Source organism: Astatotilapia calliptera, chromosome 13 (assembly GCF_900246225.1).
Source record: "Astatotilapia calliptera chromosome 13, fAstCal1.2, whole genome shotgun sequence".
In the NCBI taxonomy this organism is placed as follows: Eukaryota; Metazoa; Chordata; class Actinopteri; order Cichliformes; family Cichlidae; genus Astatotilapia; species Astatotilapia calliptera.
In genome coordinates this window covers 21,254,520-21,275,932 of record NC_039314.1, presented here as the reverse complement: position 1 = coordinate 21,275,932, position 21,413 = coordinate 21,254,520, and the positions used below count along the sequence as shown (strand labels likewise).

The window sequence follows — 21,413 nt, the reverse complement described above, 5'->3', positions numbered from 1 at the left end:
CTTTAACAGGCACTTTAATGGCCAGTCTGTCCAATTCTCCCACCAGCGTAGGTGAATGTGTGCGCACCAATTTAGCCCACTTCTCGCTGTCCTGTTCTTCTGTAGCTGTGTGTGTAATGGAGTTAACAGCTGGACACCACTTCTTTTAACACAGCCTACTCATGTGCTTTCTGTCGGCCCTTTTCTCTTTTTCACTCTCCTTTTCTCTCCTTCCCTTTCTCATTGTCACTGTGCCAAGTTAAAGCAGCTTGTTTTTGCTCTGGTGTGTCTCTAAACATCAAACAACAGGCTAATCTGCTGGTCTTTATTAAAGCTGAGAGCACATTACACAACCCGGATTGGTGCTGCTTTCTTTTTCGACTAGCAAAAGATTCTGCACAATTTTGAGAGAGAAATGAAACAGTTTAACTCTGTTTTCTTTCAAGTTCATTTCAGTTCAATGAATTAACCAATATATTTTTGCTCAGAATGAGAACTGCAGATTTTCTTTAGAGAACTTCACAGATGTAATGATGATAGTAAGGCAAAGTCTTAAAAAACTGAAGCAACACTTTTATTTTCTTCTTGAATCAAACATAGTGTAGTCAAGTATCTACACAGAGAACATTTCAGTCCATCAGCTCACCTGTTTCTCAACCAGATATGCTTTCATTTTAATCAATTGAGTTGTCGCAAATACATAATATCAACTTTCAATGCAAGCTAGAACTACATAAAATCTATACTTTTATGCAATTCTGTACCTGTTAGGCTGCACATAACAAACAGACAGCCTTCAGGTCTGAAATGCTAAGGCAATGTAAAACCCTTGTTCCTTCTAATGACCACTAATGATCAGTGATCAGGTATGAATTTCTGAGAAAATGACCCTACTTCTAGCCTAACTTATTAGCTCTGTGCACATTTAGTTTTTTGGTCTCAATCACCACTTTCAAGTCTTGATCATCATGCTCATTTTGTAAAGTATGGTTTCATTAATAGCTCGGTCACCGCAGAGTAGGAAAAAAAGGACGGTAACCTCATTGTGACTAGGAAAAATCAGTGGTTCCTGGTAGGGCTGGGCCATATCATACCGTTCACGGTAATACCAGTACAATGTTGGGCAACGATAAGAAAATGAAATATCATGATAGAATATGGGTAAAACGCGCATGCGCAGTGCCTTTGTTTTCATACGCACATGGCGGAAAAAGCATGGCAGTGACGAAGAATGAGAAGGGCGAAAGTGGATCGTTAAATGAAACGGATGAACCAGAATTGGTTTGTAAAAATGCTGTGGAATTGGTTTAGCTTTCATCCGTCAGATACACAACAAAGCGCTATTTTTGGTAGAGCATGCTAGCGGGCCGTCGTTATTACCGTGTTGTTTGGAAAATACGGCACACTTAAAATCAATCCTTTGATTTTTCTGAAAATCGACAGGGCCCCTTATAATCCCGTGTGTCTTATGTATGAATTCTGGTTTTGTTTACTGACCTCGAAACGATTTTATGTCGTACACGGCGCTCGAAAATCTGTCAAATGTTTTAGTACGACTTTGCTAAGCTACGAACCCGCATCACTTGATGGATTGTCGGAGCATTACGGCTATCGTAGGCAGAAGCCTCACTGAGTGATACATACTGTGCTTCAACATAATATTACTGTATTGTGTGTGTATAACCTCTTTTTAAGTTTTATGGATATTATACATGGTTATGCTGAGGATATGTCGGCCAATTTCCACTGGAAATGCCTTTTGGTTAAACTGTCAGCAAAGAATTTGTATTTGCACTGTTAAATTTTTATATAACTTTAATGCACATAAAAAACAGCTGCTTGTTTAAGTGAAAATACATCGATGGATTTTTTTGTTTTGCACCAATAAAGTTGTGGATTTGTAAAGTATTTTGTCTAGTGTCAATTATATCATCAGATATATCATTATCACAACTTTTCAAATGTATATCGTGATAAATATTTTTGGTCATATCGCCCTGCTCTACTTCCTGGTCATTGTGTGTGGGAGACAGTGTTGGAGTGAAGCTTAACTTTTATTGCCAGTTGTTGCAGTGATCAACTAGTCACCTCAGACAGATTGGTAAAGGTTAGCAAATAACTGCTGTCTAATTGATGAACACAGATGAATTGCTAACACCTGAATATCTGTTTTCACGGAATACAAGTAGTTATTCTGAATTTCAGTTTATTGTGATTTCTTCCATATGTAGACGGCAACAGATTTGTAATTTTCTCCAATTTGTCACAGCTAATCACTGTATTATAACAACCAATTTGACCTCATTTGAAGCGATAGCAGACTGTCTCCATTTTATTGCCATTTCATTAGTCTTCTTGTGTTCTCTACTAGTTCGTTAAGTAGACTAGTTTGGGAAAACAAAAAAGATACCAACAACCAAAATGCTCAAACAAAAGCTATAGTGCAAAAGAATAGTGCTATGAATACCACTATTGCAGACAATGCTGCTTCTGTGCTTGAAAATGCATCTCATACTATATCTTCAAATGCATTTTGATGCATTTTTATAAACTATTTATAAACACACTGTTCTTCTGCCATATGTATGGACCACTATCTTTAGCAAAACAATGATTAATTCTACTTCATGTTGAATAAATGTTGTTTTTCCTTTCTTGGACATGTTTCTTACCTTCAAGTGGACATCCCAGACCTGAGCATCATACTGCTGGTGTTGAGAGATGCAAAATCCAGCTTGCTGGGCCAGTTGACAGAAGAGTCTTAGAGTTTCCCCTCGCTGAGGAGCGAACACCAATGCCATGCCCTGAATAGAAGACAAGTTTTTCTAAAGTTGGACAGTGAATAAATTAAGAGTATATTTCTGGGGTACTTCACACGTACTATCACACCATTAGTTGTTGTTTAGCTTTCACAAAGGGAAAACAGAGGTAATTGCTAGTGTGTCTTTTTCATGGTACATTTTAGATGATAAACTAAACAAAAATGAAAGGCAAAGCTCTTCTAATCCAATAAACCCAGAAAATGTGAGCAGAAATGCAAAGGTGTGAATTTGTCTACTTGAGTATGTGATTGTGTGTTGGTGCGTCTATGTGTGAAAAAGCCAGAGAAGGAAAAGCGTGTGTGTGTGTCTGTGCGTGCGCATGCACAACAGACATCCTGCATATACTAAGAGGATTACCAACAGGTTCAAAGTTTCTTTGAAATCCTTCAGCTTTCAGTTTTATTTCATGTTGATCATGTTATTATTGTTTTAATTAAACAGCGCAAAGAGGGATGCTCACACAATCACACACATACAGCAAATACACCTAATGCACAATGTACAACGACACAACACAAGCTAAAGAACACAAAGGCAGCAAAAACAGCAGGATCAGTGAGTCCGACAGATGATTTTTCATCTTTATATCCAGTAGCATTTCTCCTGTCTCACAAAAAAAACAGAGCAAACGCAAACAAACAGACAAAATTCCTCCCAACACTAATCAGCTGATTAAGAGGATCCAGCCCACCGGATGGACCACCTTTGTCAGAAACAACAAATTAGTGCCATTAGATGGGAGAATTAATTGTTTTGTTAATTGTTTAATCAGCTTAGCAAATTATTAAATATTTGGCAAAGCTTGTTGTGGCAGCGTCAGTCTGATGGCCGACACTCAAATCATATTAGCCCCCGAATTATCTCCATTGGATTAAAGAGAGAGACACATGAAGAGAGACTTAACACACAGATGTACAACAATGGCCAGATGTCACGTCTCTCATTTGACAGCATTCGGCTTTTGACCACAGCAACTTCAGGCTGCAAGTGTAATTGCTTATGCCACCGTCTAAAATGTCAGCTGAAGAAACGCGTGTCATTGCTGGAAACCAGTTGAATATAATGCTGACATTATAATCTCTCACTCTTTCTGAGGACCTCAGCTGTTTGCAAAAGAGGTACTAAAAAATCTTAATTTTGAAGGTTGACTAACCAAGAACTGCAAAAGACACAGGTTAGTATTTACCCCTGGTCATAGCAATGAAGATGCTTTTTGAGGTATTTGCTATGAAGATTTCAGCACCAGTCCGGTAAAATGGGAGTGATCCTAATCTTATTCAAGACACTGAGATTAGCCATAAATCAGTCAAGTCTATTTTTTGTGAAAAAAGCAGTCAGCTCATGATAATTTAATATAGTTGTGTTTAAATTTAGTCATTATTTTTAACAATGAGTTGGGATGGCCAGTTATAAATTATTCAAGATGGGACTTTTTCCCACTGCACCCACTTTTTCCTCCCTTCAGTCTCCATCTGTTCTTGGAGTCCATCTCCGCCATATCCTCATCATCCTCATCCCTCTCTCTCTCCCTCCTCATTCTTCCTTTTCTGTGTCCTCACCTGCTTCCTCTCCTCCCCATCTCCTTCCCTTTGGTGCCATTTTCACCTCTTTTTCATAAACAGATATTTCTCATAACAGTCTGGCCTCTGTACTTAAAACGCACCCCTCTTCCCTCAGATGAATAGAAATCTCAACCCTATCTCTTCCAGCCTTTTGCTTTTTTCCCCCCATTTGCTTTAGCTGTCACAGCGTGGGGTCTTATCGCGAGGCCAAAAGAGAAAAGTTGCCTCGGATTTATGATTAAGGGAAGGGAAGGGAAGAGAGAGACGGAGATCAGAGCGATCCATTCAAGTTGCTTATAATAAGCATTAAAGCATTACATGATATTAATCCTGTCAGACTGTTAATGTCTATAGGGTTTCGGGCAAAGCCTAATTATGACTGAGAAGAGTGGGAGGTGATTTAGAGAAAGGGGATAAGCAGAGATATATACAGTAGACACACAAAGGCAAACGCAAACACATGCACACGCACACTTACGCTGGGTTGCAGTAATCTCCTTATAGCATCAACCAGGCTGGCTCTGTACTGGTCCAGAAACAAACTAGGGGGGAGAGGGAGAGTGGGATTAGAATGCATTCATACGATAGCAGTTCTAGATAAAGCAGCAGACTATTTATTTGCTTTTGTTTACAAATAAATCCACCAAGAGGAAGAGGAGAAAAACAATTTGCATGAGTAAGATGCTCTTCCGTTTTGTTTCGGGGTTTCAGAAAGCATTCACCTCAGCACTGAGAGGAATGCAGAACATCAGAAAATCCAATGTGCACAGATGCTATCTCCTACAGTAAACATACGCGAGTGTATGAGCAGACATGCACACTTTTACTGAGATGCTAAAAAGCGGCGGTAAAGCACTTTGGATTGGTGGAATTAATACCCAGAGTGTGCTCTCTGAAGTTAATATGAAGATTTAACAACATAAACAACACATGAGAGAAAAAATTAAAACAAATCATGTTCACAAATCCAAATTAACTGGCCTCTGTGAGCACTCACATACAGTAACTCGCACGTGTGCATGTAAGAAACAGTGCGTTCATTTTTGTGCGTGCAGGTGAATTAGAGTATTCGTGCTCCATGTGTACAACTTTACGCACACTATATTTTACACCTGTTTTAAATAATTAAAGAACCATGAAGTTCACTTACAGTGCTAATGCACTTAAGCTATAAGTATAAGGGCTTGTTTTACTCACTTTAGTGTACGTTTTTCTGTCATCACACAAAAAATGTGATCTAAATATAAGTAGCTGATAACATGACTGGTAAACAACAGGCCTCTATTGGAGTCACAAAACTACACTTGTCTTTAGAAAGAGGACATTTGTGTGAAGCAGAAAAAGAAAAGAAGCAGACTGAAACACAGATAAGAATGTTTTCTTTTAAACGCAGAATATCACATTAAAAAAAACCCTTAATAAATCATAAAATCCAGCATATTATAATTATTATTGATTTTTTGGAAACAAATATACCAAAAAAAACCATAAATTTTTTTTTTTTTTTTTTTAACATTGAAAAAAACAATATCACTATTAAATTGAGTCTCAACTCTTCATTTTACCATTTATGTATTTGGTTTTGTTTTATAGTAAAAATTAAGGCTCCACACTCCTTTTTTCATAATGGTCATTATTATTTTTATTATTAATGTTGGGGATTTATTTGTTATTTTTAATAGCCCCAAGCCTTCAACCTCAAAAAAGGGAGCTCAAAAGAAACTAGAAAGAGGTGGGATTTTTTTTGTTTCCCTGCTGTTGTCACAGTTCTGGGCCATTTTGACCCAGCGTTTTGAGTTTCTTAGGTTGTGGTTTATTTTTGCATAATGGATTGTTTTCTGATACTCTTGTGCTTTGTTGATTATTATTAGAATTCTATGTTTCTGTTTATTTTTGTTTAGGGATTAGTTCTTTGGTTGTGCCTCATGTTTAGTGTAGGTTCAGTTCTGTCTGCATCTTCGTGAAATGGTTTCTTCTTTCCTGTTTTATTGTGAAAATCCGTGTCTCATGTGAGTGTATTCAGTTTTGCCTCCCTTGTCTCGTCTCATCAATTACTTCCAGCTGTGTTCCCCACCTGTGTGTAATCTCCCCGTGTTCTTCTGTGTGTATTTAAGTCGTGTCTTCTTATGTTATAGTCGCTGGTCTGTGTTTCATCCATGTGTTCTCCCGACATATGCCTCTGCTCACCCTCCTTCATGCTCGTGTTTAGTAGTTTAGTTTTCCCAGTTCAGGTTATCTTTAGTTCTGTTTGCTGTTTTCAACTTGTGTTTTGTCTTACAATAAACATCCTTCGCACCTCCACGAGTGCCTGCAATTGGATCCTCCTTTATTTTTCTCCACACGGCTCATTCCACTCGCTGTGACAGCTGTTCTCTATGTTTTCCCCCTCAAAACAAAATGTGGTACATGACAGGAGATAACAAATAAATGTCAATTTAATTTTAATATCCAAGAACGTTTCTTTTTGAGAAGTGGAAAGTGCCAGGTTTATGTCACTATATTCATAGTATTAGTGACAAATGAACCCTTCTAACTTGTAAAAACTAATATACCTTATTATTTTGATTCAAGATAACATACATATAATTATGTATGTTATTTATGGCATTATTAGGTCAACAAAAAATGAAAGCTTGATAAATTTTATATTTTTGTTTTCAATGTAATTGTTAAAAACCTTACAGAAGAAAAAACTTGAATTAGTTTTGCATTGAGTATCGGGGTCTCCAAAAATCCTGACACACAAAAATACAAAAAATGTATTTGTGGTTGAAATGCACTGAAAAATTAATAAAGAAGTGTATGAGGCTGCCTTTTCTGAAACCGCTAATCAAAAAGTGCTGAAGAAGACTGGAGGAGTTTTATCACTGCATTTATCGCCCTCCAACAAGAATCGCAAAGATGGTTGGAGAACATTACTGAAGAAAAAGCTGTTTTAAAGGGCATTACATTGATTTAGATTGATTTTGTGGAGACTCACCTGACCTTGAAGTCTTCTACCTTAAAATTTAAAGACTGACATAATGGAAACCTGCTTTTTCAACTCCAAAAAGTGAGTAGGTACCCATGATTTAACCGTGGAAACAGATTTATTTTGCCACAACTAAAGTAACACACAACACGAGCACACAGGCTTAAATCAGCTCCAGTCATTCAAAGGAAAGTAGCACCTGTCTATCTACTCACAAAGACAAATTTCAATCCATTACACAATGGAGTAGTGCACTATGAGTGTGTGTGTCTATTATCACAGATGAGAGTGGAGTAATTTGACTAAAATGCAACAATACAGTGCAGATTTGACATAATCCTGCACATCCGTCCAACTGTCCAGTGGAGTGGCAATCTGGATTCAACCTTCCAATCACAGTCTCTGACCTTTCCTCATTCAAAATCCTCTGATCCCCACGAGGAATGAGAGGTGCATGTAACAGGATCTGCTCCCTCCATGTTTGCCGGTACATAAGCAGATATGCTCTTGCTGTTTTTTTTCCTTTTTGTTTTTTTTTTATGGGGGGGGGGGGGTAAAAACTCTGCACAAACCAGCATTAAAACAAACATGTGAGCACATATATGTAAAGCTGCTTACTCTTCCAAGGCTACATGGAGGTGTGAAGTTTATTTGACTTGAAAGGTGAGAGGTTTCAGTTTGGTTTATTTTGCCACAGATATCAGTTCACAGGAAAAGTGAGTGGCAAGGAAAACAAGGAAGTGAGCTTGTTGGGTGGAGGTAACGGCTGGGACAGACGTGTAAACACACATGTACAGACACACGCTAAGGCCAAGGGAAGGACATAGTGTCATTCAGAGGGCAACAGTTTTAAAAAAATGAGCAATGGTCAATGCTGATGTCTGCAATTCAAGTAGAATATTGTGGCTTGAAAGCTAAACCACAAATAAGGCTGGACAAGTTACACAAAGTAAACCTTTAATGAGCCATTTACCAAGATCTATAAAGGAATTATGGAGCCATTAGTTTAAGATTATTACCTCAGGTATGGGGGTAACAATAACCCCCTTTGAAACCGATTACACCAAGCAACAGGCAGCAACCCCCTACAACTACTCAGGACCGGTGGTTGCCAGGTGGTTGCTAACCTCTCTCTTGAAGCCTTTTGAGTTTGGGCATTGCTTTTTTTAAAGTTTGACACATAACAATTTACAGTATTTATTTTTTTAAGTTTTCTTGCTATTAAGTTTTTTTTTAAATATGATTTCACTAAATATCAGTCACCTCTACAGCAGGGTTTGCATTCCTGATTGAGGTACTGTATCTCTTTTTATATGGTGCTAGTAATGCATTAAAAATATTTTTGGAGCAGTTTGGCTTCTGGGATGTTTAATATAGTGTTTACAATTTAAAACCACATTCCTGTTAAAAAAATCTTCCACATACTTTAATGCATTCTCTGTCTTTTCTTTTTAAAGTTTTGAGGTATTATTTTAGATTCACAAAATAAGTGCTCTTTCCCTTTAAGGTCACCTCTGATGAACTCAGACTGTCAGAGGCCTATTGTCTTGTGATGACCCCACCCACCCAGGACAGCCCAGCAAAATCAGTCAAAACAGACCAGAGGTCAAAGGGTGAACGGGTGTGTGAATCTGTTGCTACTAAATTTGTCTGCTTATACACATACGTGCACTGATGATGTCAAGGCCTCAATTGTGAGACTATAAAAACAAATGACATCATTTACTAAGTCTATGTTCCCAAGGATTACGGTGCAATGGTATATATTTTTTATATGCATTATAAGAATATAAAAGAAAGTATTATCATCCATCCATCCATTCTCTTCCACTTATCCTTATCAGGGTGGCAGGGGGGCTGGAGCCTATCCCAGCTGTCATAGGCGAAGGGCGGGATACAACCTGGACAGGTCACCAGTCTATCGCAGAATCATCAGTTAACCTAGCCCCAATAACTGCATGTCTTTGGGAGGAAGCCGGGTTACCCGGAGAGAATCCACGCAAACACAGGAGAAAATGCAGTGATGATTTATTTGAGTTTCACTTGATTAAATTCAATTGATTCATGTCAGATTATTTAGTCCCAGGCTATCCAGGAAATTTACTCTCACTACATTGCAGTCATGTGGGAAAACAGGACTAACCTACTTAAGACGGAAACAGCAACACAACGTCACAACAGTTTCTACTGAGTCTGCTTATCCAATTCAGTTTCACAATGGGGAACCTATCCCAGCTGTCACAGGGAGAAAGGTGTAGTACACAAAGAGACAGACAACCTTTCACACTCACAATCACACCTATGGCCAATATAGAGATTTAACCTGGTGGATTTGGATCCAGGATAGTGCTAGCATACACCACCATGCCACCCGTGTACCATTCCAGTATCAGAAAACGCAAATTTTAAATTTTAAATAAATAATTCTGTAAGTAAATTGCTGCCACAAAAGTAGTGCTAAACTAGATGTTGTTTTTTTAAATTAATCATAAATATTAAAACTAATGTTCTTTCTTCATCTTATGAACATGTTGAAGCAACACTCACTTGTTTATTGATTCAACAACATTAATACTGCAAAAGACATACATATTTCTGACCTTCGGCTCAGAGGGATATTACTAAAAGGCATCACACAGAGCTTTCAACAAAGATATATTTGTGTTCTGTGCGCGTGTGCCAGTAATGTGTCTCTAAACTAATGCAATCCAGCATAACAATGAGCAGTAAAGTGAAACACAAAAACAGGTGTGTATGGATAAAGGACTGCAAATATGAATAAACAGAAGATGACAATTACATAGATACAGTGAAAACCAGAAGGATGCAGAAACTTGCACAAACTCACTGTCACACACACACAAACAGGGCTTTATCTCACTCCCTACACATGGACAGCTTTTGGAGAAAGCAGACATGCCAACATCCCAGCCAAAGATTCTCTGCCACCCTCATGCCCACTGCAGGAATCCCTCTCTCTCTCCCTGCCAGACAAACACAAACACAAATGTGAGGAGGCACACAACACTATTTCTGCTATGCTGGTTCCTACTTCACTGAAACTTCCTTTCTCGGTGTAAATGGCTGAAAGTTTCCACATAAGACTTTCATATTTGACCAAAATTGTCTCATAAATACAGCGTGAACTGAAATTAACTGCTTGCTTCCTTCTTTAACCCATCTTCTATCTCATTGTACTGTATTAACTATAAACTCAACAAAGCCTCTTTTTTTGTTAAAACATTGAGTGAGTGACAGTTTGTTTTCTGACAAGCAAGTGTTCATAGTTGACTGGGTGACTTTCTGAATAGCTAGATCATCTGCTGAAAAACCTCCCTCAAAACATTCAATAAACCTGAGAGTGACTTTCACTCTTAAGAAAGGAATACAAGTTATGATAAAATAAAAGAAAAAAAGTCTTTTACCTTTGCAGCATTCTAACACTTCATTGAGCTGCTGACCTTTTATTCACAGTTAGGCAGTCCCGTTTGCTCCTTCCAGTTGTGTTGCTTATATTACTGGCACAAGTCTTTAGTTTTTTAACTTATTACTTTCCAGGCCACGCATCATGAAAAGTTAATTATCCTTAAAATTCAGGTGCCCACAGCAGAAAATCACTTCTTTTTTGCAATTTTTCCATTTAGAGGTAAATGGCCATGAGTTCACTAATAAAATTGGGGGGGTTTTGGTGCCTAAGGTGTTTATGAAGTAACCTCAATAACCTTAAAAGCTGTTCTGATTGGCTCTGGCTCTGATTTCACATCTAATAATACCAACACAGAATATAAACACCTATGATTTAAAAATTACATTTTCACTGTATACTTTCACTTTAACAGCTGAATTACTGAAAATAACTGATAGATAAAATGAGTTTTTGTATTGTTAGGTAATCCATAAATAAATAGCAGAGGAGTTCCTGTTTTTCACTATTTACTGTAGAAATTTATAGACATCTTCTCTGAATTAGCAAAAATACAATTTGTTTATTATATTTGTTTCTTAAAGTTAAACCCAAAGAGCTGTTCTGCTTGGTTTCTATATTTACTACTGCATTGTTTCTTTATTGTTTCTTTAACAGAGAAAAACTGCAATGTATTGTTGAAACTGGACTTCTTTCGCTATAAAGACACCTCTGGGATTAAAAGTCTTTACAGTGAAAAAAAAGAGGGACACAGTTTATATTATATCATGTATCTTATGTTAGTTTCACTGGTGTGCTCTGCTAGAGAGACCATATTAGGCTGTATTGAATATGGCTGACTATGTAAGAGGAGTGTGCCACTTCTGGTTTAGATGATAAAGTTTCTGAGTTCTAAGTGGTAACAGATTCATTAAGTGAAAGCATTTAAATAACCTTTCTAAAGGCAGAATTTAGACAACACCCCCAGGATAATCAGGATTTCCAAATAAGTTTCTTCCCTTTTCCTCTCCTCTCATCTCTCCTGTCTTCTCAGCAGTGGTCCACCTGATATCAGCAGGAGTCATAATTAATGGAGTGGAAGTTGCATTGTTGACCTTTTCGCAGGTGATCATCACAATGACGTTCCCGTTAATTGACCAGCCATCACTCTTCAGCCACCACCACTGCAATTATCACACAATCGCTCACTTGCATACACTTGAGAAAAGAGGACGCTACACAAAAACATCTTGCAGCACATGCGCACACGTTTACAGACTCACAACTACAAGATAAATCTCTGCTGAGAGAAATGGTGAAAAGAACCTGTGATATCAAAACTTTACATGCAATTTACTCGGTTCTCACGTTGTATGCTTCTGTCCGTCATACACACACACGTGCGTATACACTAGTTCACTGTAAAATATCCTCTATTAGCGGACAGCTCTCTTTCTCTCTCTGGGTGTTATACCTGGCTATTACTCATAATGACTGTGACATTAAAATAATGATAACGCTGTTTGCTAATGCTGCACTTAGCGCACATGCACGTACTTGTGCAGACAGATACACACAGACTATGCACAAGATGAAGTAGGCAAAGTGATTTTGCTTCAACCAACAGAATGTCCATCTTTTCAGAGTATGTTTGTATGTGAATGTGTGTAAGTCAATGTGCAGGAGTGGTGGACGGTAAATGCCATTTATCCACCTGCAAAGGTTTTATAACGCCAGTGCCAGTGCTTGTGTACTGTTCCACAAACAGGACAGTTTTCAGAGTTGTGTTGGAAACCCTAAACGCTTTCAGGGTGACTGAAGAGGATAATAAAACTGGAGCCTTAAAAAGACTTTAAGCCCTTTGTTACAGTTCTAAACTTGGACACTAGGGAGGCATGTCATTCAAAACACGCCATTATATTCAGACAGTGTCAAAATCTCAGAATAAATCTTGTGATGATCACGGGTTCACAGACATGGATGCATTCACACATATATAGAAGTAAAATGAGGACTACCTGAAAATACCGACAAAATCTATTTTATCTTTGTGTGGCTGAACAACATGAAAAAAGTTGGAAAAAGAAAAGAAAACAAGAAAAGGGCATCTTCTTCATTCAAGTGCTCTTTTTAGGGATAAGCACACCAACCCTCTGCATGTACTCCTTCACGACATCCATGAATTTTCACTGTAATCCTGCTCTTTTCTTTCTGCCTGGAAGCTCTATCTTTATCATCCTCTGTCTAATATATCCACTATGCTTTGTCTGAACAAATTTACCTCCTTTTGTTTTTTTGTTAATGCTACTGTCTCCCAACCATACATTCTGCACTCTGGGTTTGCATTGCCCCTATCAGACATAAGCTGAAATGTCAAACAGACAGTATTCTGAATGTTCATAATCACAGGATAGTATCATCAGCCTATGTCAGCAGTGCCCCGCCCCTTCTAAACAGCCCGCTGTATTTTCTTCTCTGGGCATCTTTTGGCTTCACTGAATTTTATTTAGGCCAAATTCTCTGTCAATTTTATAATCACCTTCCACACCGGATATCTGGTTGAAAGTTTTCTGGAACAACAAAGTTCAAAAGTCCTAAAGTTTCATCTTGAGGATTCATTTAACCACTAGAAGACGTTGGGTTGCCACTGCGACAGGTACAGCATACGTGTTATCTCCTGACAGATTCTACTTCATTGCCAACATACATTAAGTAGCGAAGTGTTTTAGCGGAAAGTTTCACAGCGACTCAAAGAAGCCTTGACACTCCAAATGACAGTTAGCTTTTTTTTTTTTAATTCTTCTTGCGTATGTATGAACTGGTACACACAATGCTTTTCTACTCTGTTTGAGCACTCAGAGCACTGTCTTACTCATTCACCCATCCTCACACACATTAATTCAAACACTTGATTTTCTAGGGCACAATACTTTTAGCAAAAATTCACATATTCACACATACTAGTGGATGCGTTGGAGGCAAATCGGGTTGAAGTTTTTGACAACCTGAAAACAGAACCCTGCGGCCCAGTTTCCTCTAAGAACACCTGGATTACAGTATCTTACTGGGTTATTATGGAACACCAGCTTGAAGCAGAAAAAAAAGATGTGGTTCCCGATTTGTCTGAAGCTCTAGATTTCAGTGACCGATGGGCTAATTGTTATGTTTATGTTGCTCTATCTCTCCATTTCCATCTCCATTTCTGCTCCTCCCTCCATCCACCCTCAACTCTTTCTCTATCTTACCGAGTCTCCTTCCTTGTCAAGATGCAATTATTTGCAATTTGCCTAAGTCATCCATTTGCTGGGACACCAAGCAGAAAACGAGGCAATTTGGTGTAAAATGGAGGCAGGCGGGTGTCTGAGCATATGCATGTATGTGTGAATGTGAGTGTGTGGACAAGGCAGGGGAAGGTCCAGGCGCTGGTGGGGGGCCATGTAAAGACTGTCACACAGAAGTGAAAATTAATGTCATGAACGCACACACAGATCGTGTATATGTACTGGCTGTGTGTGTGTGTGTGTGTGTGTGTGTGTGTGTGTGTGTGTGTGTGTGTGTGTGTGTGTGTGTGTGTGTGTATATACCTACCAGTCTGCACACATGATGAAATCAAAGTGACCCTCCAGTGCAGAAATATCCATCTCACAGTCCCACCTTACTACCCTGTAACACACACATAAAAGAGAGACTAAAGTTGAGTATCTGAAGGGAAGGTGACAGAAGACAACCAGTACTGATAAAACACTACACCAAGCAAAAGCCTCTTTTTTTCCCTTTTTCTTCCCTCACTGCTCCCTTTAGAGCTTCTTGCTCTCTGACAGGTCTCTTACTGACCCCCACTGTTTTTCTGCTTCAGAGGAGACCTGGAGAAAGCATCAGGAAGGGAAGACATGTCACCTGTGAGGTAAAGAGAGGTGACTTCTGACATGACACTTGACATTTATACCATGTGAACACACACATGCACCCTTAAAGGCCACCTCTATAGAGGTTTCCAGTCAACATCCACACTCTCCTCTTTCTTGCTCGATAGATACGATGACTGACAAAGTGCAGTGACACCAAATGGTTTTCACCTTACACAACGTATGCTACTCAACCCTATTCACACTAGAAAAAAAACACTATACATTTGAAGATACATACGATTGGATGAGCTGTTGTTTGAAACGGGGAGAGCTTATACCCCCATGGCTCTATGCAGTATGTAGTAATTTAATGTATTCATCTGCAGGTTCTCCTCAAAAAGTAATCATCACAGTTCGAAACTAGAACAACAGTACCTTAAGTGCTATACAATTGAGGGTTACTAATAAAAAGGTATCAGCTTCTAACCTGGAATAAAATGTCAGTAATTTTCATCCACAATTCTTGTGACATCTTTAGCTAAAATCACTGCCTGTAGTCAGTGTTCTGATGGTCAAGCCAGGAAGGTCATCCTGTTTCTTTGTGAACTTTGGTTTGTTGGGATTCAGGGATTGTGGCACCACAATCACCGGTCATTAATTATGTTGTCGTCTTGATTTAGCTGGACTCATACATCTGCAAGGGATTAAGATAGATATTTCACTGATAATTGCTTATCTAGTCCCAATTTGTATGTACTTTTTTAAATTAATTTTTGGTATTAATGAGGAACCTTGTCCAGTACTTTACATATTAATGTTGCCATACACATTAAACATGTTCTCAAATCAGATTTCAAGTGTAATGCCCCCCACTCCAGCCACTTCTGATATTTTGAAGAATTTGGACTAAAACTTCTCTAGGCTCCAGCTCAGTTTCAAGGCAAAACCAGTAGATGATGCCATTGGTTGATAGTGACAGATATTAACGTATATCTGTGTGTTTATGGCACTGATAGATTTTAATAATAATAATAATCTATATAGCGCTTTTCGGGGCCCTCAAAGCGCTTTACAATTCCACTATTCATTCACTCTCACATTCACACACTGGTGGAGGCAGCTACAGTTGTAGCCACAGCTGCCCTGGGGCAGACTGACAGAAGCAAGGCTGCCATATCGCGCCATCGGCTCCTCTGACCACCACCAGTAGGCAACGGGTGAAGTGTCTTGCCCAAGGACACAACGACCGAGACTGTCCAAGCCGGGGCTCAAACCGGCAACCTTCCGGTTACAAGACGAACTGCCAACTCTTGAGCCACGATTGCCCTAACATAAATATCACATTTTTCATGTTTTAATAGAGTAAAATTCTTGCTGTTTATGCAGGTTGAGGGTTCTGTGGTCTCTGGTTTGCCAGGTTTCCAGCCTCAGTCATCAGGCTGTGGTATCTGACTCTGCATTTCAATAATTACTTTCTCAATTACTGGCCACTGCTATGAGCCTAACTGCATTGATGTTTAAGTTTTTGTTGTCGGTTACCAGAGTTAGATATGCCATTTCTTTCATGCTCCAGTTTGCCTTTGAGATTGTATAAAGACTGTGCTGATACCGTGTACCGTTAGAGGAGCTCCGTTTTTCTCTCCATCTCTTCTTCCACACCATTTTCCCTTCCTCTTATTCACACTGTCAGGCAGATTGGGGGATTATTAATTAGGCATTATTAACACTCAGTAAACAAAACATTAGGCCCCGCTAGAAACACAATCTCAAATCACAGCAGGCGGTCCCAACACATGCGCACACATATGCGTGGATGTGCGCACACCATCACACGACATGCCCCTCCCCATCCATCCCCTTGTACAATCGCATCGTGCCCTTCGCCCTCTCTTGCAGCGCAGAGATGACAGCAGGCATAATCTGAAAAGAAAACAATCAAAGTAATGTAGCCTAATTATACGTTTACTTTTTCACTCCATCTTCCACTCATGTAAATATGCGCAGAAACGCGAGACAGCGAAAGAGAGAGAAGAGGTAGGGGACCAAAATCGTCAGTCAATGGAAAAAAAGCCTTTTTAAGGCAGGGACAACAATTAACTACGTTTTAGCCCGTCCTTGCATATGAGGTGTGAGTCTGTGTGTGTGTGCGCGCGTGTGCAATGGAAAGTTATCTCATTGGTTTCCGGATGAGAAACCCCCATCAAAGAGGGTCTTTTTCTTTGATGATCCCACAAGCGTGTGCATATACATATTTTGCACTTAAAGAACGGGTATTACAGTATGTAACTAACCATTTCATATAAACATTTTTTAAGTGGCATATTTATTGAAGATAAAATTCTGAGATTCACACAATAAAATGGCATTAAAGTGCCAAGGCAAGTAAAAAAATGGTCTTACCTGGAAGATACATATGTTGAGCCAAACTTTCCAGCTTGCCTGTTTTTCTCAACCAGCCCTCGAACATCTGGCGTGCCACAGTCAAGGATTGATGAAGCATACAAGATTCAATCTCTGGACATACAATTCAATAAAAAAACTAAAATAAATAAAAGAAAGATGCTAAGAGTAGATCAGAGAGAAAGGAAAAAGTCAAAGGGTGTGTGCTAAATCACTGCAATTAGGACATAAATACATATTGAAACATGAGCAGAACTGAAATATTTGTATCCATGAAATTAATTGTTCAAGATAGTGTACAGTGCAGTTTTTCGATAGAAATTTCTGGTGTAAAAACTTCTGTTGGATTTTATTTAATACTTTTATCAGAATATATTTTTTTAGAAATAGAAGTTTCAAGTCAGACTTCAATTCTATGTATTTTGCTTCCAAGGAGCCAAACCTTCTTGTAGTTTTGTGGTGGTCTTGAGTAGTAGTTCTCCAGGCTTTCTGAAGGTCCTTTATTTGTGTGTGTGACTTTGATTGTTAAGCCATTTTAACACTGACCTATGAATCATTCAAGCAAAAAAGGCACCTAACTCAAAGCATAAACCCATGTTGTGCCTACACATAATAGATAACTTAGCATAGAACCAACTTTAAGTTCTATCTTTAGGCTTGTCATTGGCTGGACAGAGTGGAAAAAATGCAGCAAACATACAAAGAAGAGCTTTGAATGTCCTACAAGAGACCTGGAGAACTTTTCCTAAAGACCAAAGAAATTAGAAAAGAGATTTTCTAAGAAAGTTGGAGGTGTGTTGAAGAATAAAAGTTCTCATACCAAATACTGACTTTTAAGTTCATTAGAACTTTATAAACTCTTTTTTTAAATGCAAACGTGGGAAGTCTGTTAAAAATGCAAAATTCAAAGATTTAAACTACTGGTGACGATCCACTTAAAGATATTAAGGTTTTTGGAAATGTACAAAGCCAAAAGCCAAAGAGGTGCATCAGGAATGATAAACTCTAAGACCCTTTTTAGGTAAAACCACATATGGTAGGCATCTACATGGAGAAAGCTTCAGTGAGCAGAGATCATCTCCAGGGAAAGAGAGCCAGTCTACGGAAGCAGATCACAGCAGCCTCTAGCTAGATCAATGGGAAGGCTTTTAACCACAGATACAAAACTCACACTGTCCTTCTCATATGCATGCACACACACACGCACCAAGACACACAAAGGCTGGGTGATTGATGTCAAGTTGTCTATTAATACACTGGCTTGTGGAGTTGCAAAGCAATTCAATTAGGATTTCCTTGTCTTTAAAGCCTGCAAAGACTTGAGACAAATCCAATCGACAAAGACAGAGAGCACCGAGCGAGGAAGAGAGAGAAAGACAGAGAGAGAGCAGGGATGGATGAGAAGCTGATGCACGGATTGATAGCTGGAGAGTCAATTCAAAATCAAAGACCTCTCCTGGACACGGATTCACAATAATATGTAGGTTAGCATGAACACAAAACACACATACTGGACACCTGTGCATGAGTGTGCTATGCATAGGGATGAAAGGGCAAAGAGCAGAGCAGCTTACTGTAATCTCATCACCAGCACACCACAAGAGGAGAGGTCAGCACACACACACACACCAGTTGAAAGCACACGCACGCACGCACGCACGCACACACACACACACACACACACACACACACACATAAAAAGGAAAAAGTTGAAGAGCGAGATTTGAGTATTATTGAACATTAAAGTGGAAGAATATTTGCTCCCATCACTAGAAGCAGACAAGCAGCAGCCAATGACATGCATCAATCATTCTTAATGGAACATTTCCATTGATTTTCAGCATGAGTATTCAAGGTCAGAGCAACAGAGGCTCTCCACTCTATAGTCGGTGTGTATTTGTGTATCTTTCTGCACTATAAATGAGGTCAACAACTTCTAAGAAAAAACTGAAAATCTATTCTCAAGATATATCTAAATGTCATCAGTTCACATTTCGTTCTTGCATATCTTCTCATCTATTTCACTGCATAAAACTGAACCCTATCACAATTCCTTATCGTTTTCTATTCTAACACTAGCGGCACAATAATGCCATGTGAGATAAACAGTAGCCATTAGCACAAGGCTAAGACCAACAGCTTCCTTTACAAGAGGAAATACCACACAGTGCCTGCGGTATGTGAATGGGCCAATTTGGCTGAGCCCAGAACAAATTATGTATTTTTCTCAACCCCCCTTTCTCTTTCAGTGTATGTTCGATCCATTCTCGGTATGATTTCACTTACAATTCTCTCTATGTGTTTGTTCTGTGAAACAAAGCTGCCGGTCAATGGTGCATTGTTTGTGTGCCCAAGTGTGTGTATGTGTGTGTGTGCGTGTGCTTTACAGGCTCCAAAATGTTATTGTTTGGTCTTATTGTGATCACTAACGGAGCATTGTAGCTGGCTGGGACAGAGATATTGTAAGCAGAGCTAAATATGGCCATATCGGTCAATGGGGAAGAAATGTGTATTTATATTTCCTGCTTTTGTGAAACAACTGCAGCGAGTCAGAGCTTCTTTTTGTCTGTGTAGTTGCTCGGCGAATAAAGCAAGATCTGAGAGGATGGGAGAAAAATGACAGGAATGATGAAAGGAGATGGAAGAAAAGAGGCAAAACAAGGGGCTACAAAGGAGATTAGACAGGGAGAAGTGTAAATATAGAGTAGAAAAGAAGAGCAAGACGGTTTGCAAACTGACAGAGTTGATCAATAACCCACTCAGTGAACAAATGTTGCCAAAAAACTCACCTAAAGATTTGTCCTAAAAACTTAATTATAGGCCTAAATCTTAACCAAACACACACACGCACACAAAAAAAACATTTTTAACAAACCTTGATTGTTCTTGCTTCTAAAATGCTCATCAAGCCCTAACCCTAGCCTTAGCATTAGATGAAGTCTTAAACAAATTCTGACAGGATGGCAATTACTGTGCTCTTAACTTGGTATTGTAGGCAGTTAGGATTGGTAGATGCCATTTTGAGCAGTAGTGCTGGGTATTTGTCACTGTGGGTGCCCCATCTGCTGCGTTTGCCTAAAGATAAAAGAGGTAGATGGCTATTCTTCCACACTACAATCCAATCTTTGATTTCAAGGCTGGAACATGAAGGATATGACACGCTCGCTCGAAAAAGTCACTTCGTAGCTATAGCAGTGCCAGTGAAAAAGTCTTGATCACACAGCATGGAAGAAAATAAAATACTAGAATATTTCATTAGCATTAATGACAGCTTAGATTGCAGCATGCTAATTAGAATGTTTTCAGCTTTTAATTGTCAGTAACAACTGGTGCAGTGGTTTAAGCAGAAACTTTGTGATTAGGATATCTGTATTTAATTGACTACAGTTATGTAATTGGCGTATATATACACGTAGCTGCTAGTTTAGTAGGTGCACCAATCATTGTGGAAGCTGTTTTAGAATTGTTGACTATACTGCCTTAAATACAGAAGCATTTCTGTTTTGCTTACAGAATTTTTCAATCTGTGGATTTGTTTTTTTAATTACACAATTGTCAAATTGTCCGAGAATTGATGTTTTAAATATATGAAAGTCTCCCATATCATGTAATCTACAGCATATCATGTAGATTTATCACATTACATCAATAAATGGGAATGGGAAGGGAAACTGTGTACTTAAAACCCATCAGGAAAATAAAAAAAGAATTCACAGAAGTATGATTGCAGATAAATAAATATGAGGTAGAGGAACGAGGCCGAGATGAAGAGATAGACGTTAAGAGAAGGCGAGGGGAGGACGATGTAAGGATACTCTGAATGGACTTCTCATTCCCATCTGATAGCAGGACTTCCGTCACGTCAGCACAAATGGCAACCTGAGAAACAGAGAGATAGGGAAGAGACAGAGAAATGAAACAACATGGAACAAAAGAACAAAACCAAAAGCACTCTTAGATGTCGCAAACATCTGAACACACAGACACACAATAATGACATAACCATATCTACAAAGCTTCACTCTTGCAGCCCAGCCCTCCCCGCCCTTTCTCTCCATTGCTCCCTCTCCTCGCTGCCATTTCACTCTCTATCTTCACCCCATTTTTATGTCTGCATTATTTTAATCATTCAATCAAATCAGTCAATACTTTTATCATTGTGGCTAGCGGTGGGGGCTGCTATCTTGCTATCACTCTGTTCAGTAATTGCATTGTGACAGGGGATGATGGCAAGCGCAGAGCCTTTTCATTTGACGCTGGGTGTTTATCAGGCCGAGCCATCACTCCGTTTGCCGCTGTCACTCTGCACTCGGCTCGCCAGGCCTGCCTGATGCCCTTCATATAACTTTGCAGTGTAGACTGCGAGAGGCGAAGAGAAAAGAGATGGAGGGAGACGAGAGAATGAAAAGAAAGCTTTTGCGCTGCGTC

General features: G+C 39.0%; 1 protein-coding gene across 7 annotated transcripts in view; it reads right to left on the bottom strand.

The window, feature by feature from the left end:
- The window catches only part of camkmt (calmodulin-lysine N-methyltransferase), a 119,137-nt gene that overhangs the window by 9,141 nt on the left and 88,583 nt on the right, over positions 1 to 21,413 (bottom strand). For 6 of the 7 annotated variants that reach the window (XM_026189212.1, XM_026189211.1, XM_026189213.1 and 3 more), the window contains 5 exons: positions 20,801 to 20,864; positions 16,986 to 17,052; positions 14,326 to 14,400; positions 4,842 to 4,905; positions 2,652 to 2,783 (listed from right to left, as the gene is read on the bottom strand). In XM_026189212.1, coding sequence (XP_026044997.1) covers positions 2,652 to 2,783; positions 4,842 to 4,905; positions 14,326 to 14,400; positions 16,986 to 17,052; positions 20,801 to 20,864 — 402 coding nt within the window. Of the gene's footprint in view, positions 1 to 2,651; positions 2,784 to 4,841; positions 4,906 to 10,010; positions 10,319 to 14,325; positions 14,401 to 16,985; positions 17,053 to 20,800; positions 20,865 to 21,413 lie in introns of those variants that run through there. The other variant, XM_026189217.1, reaches the window with a different exon arrangement.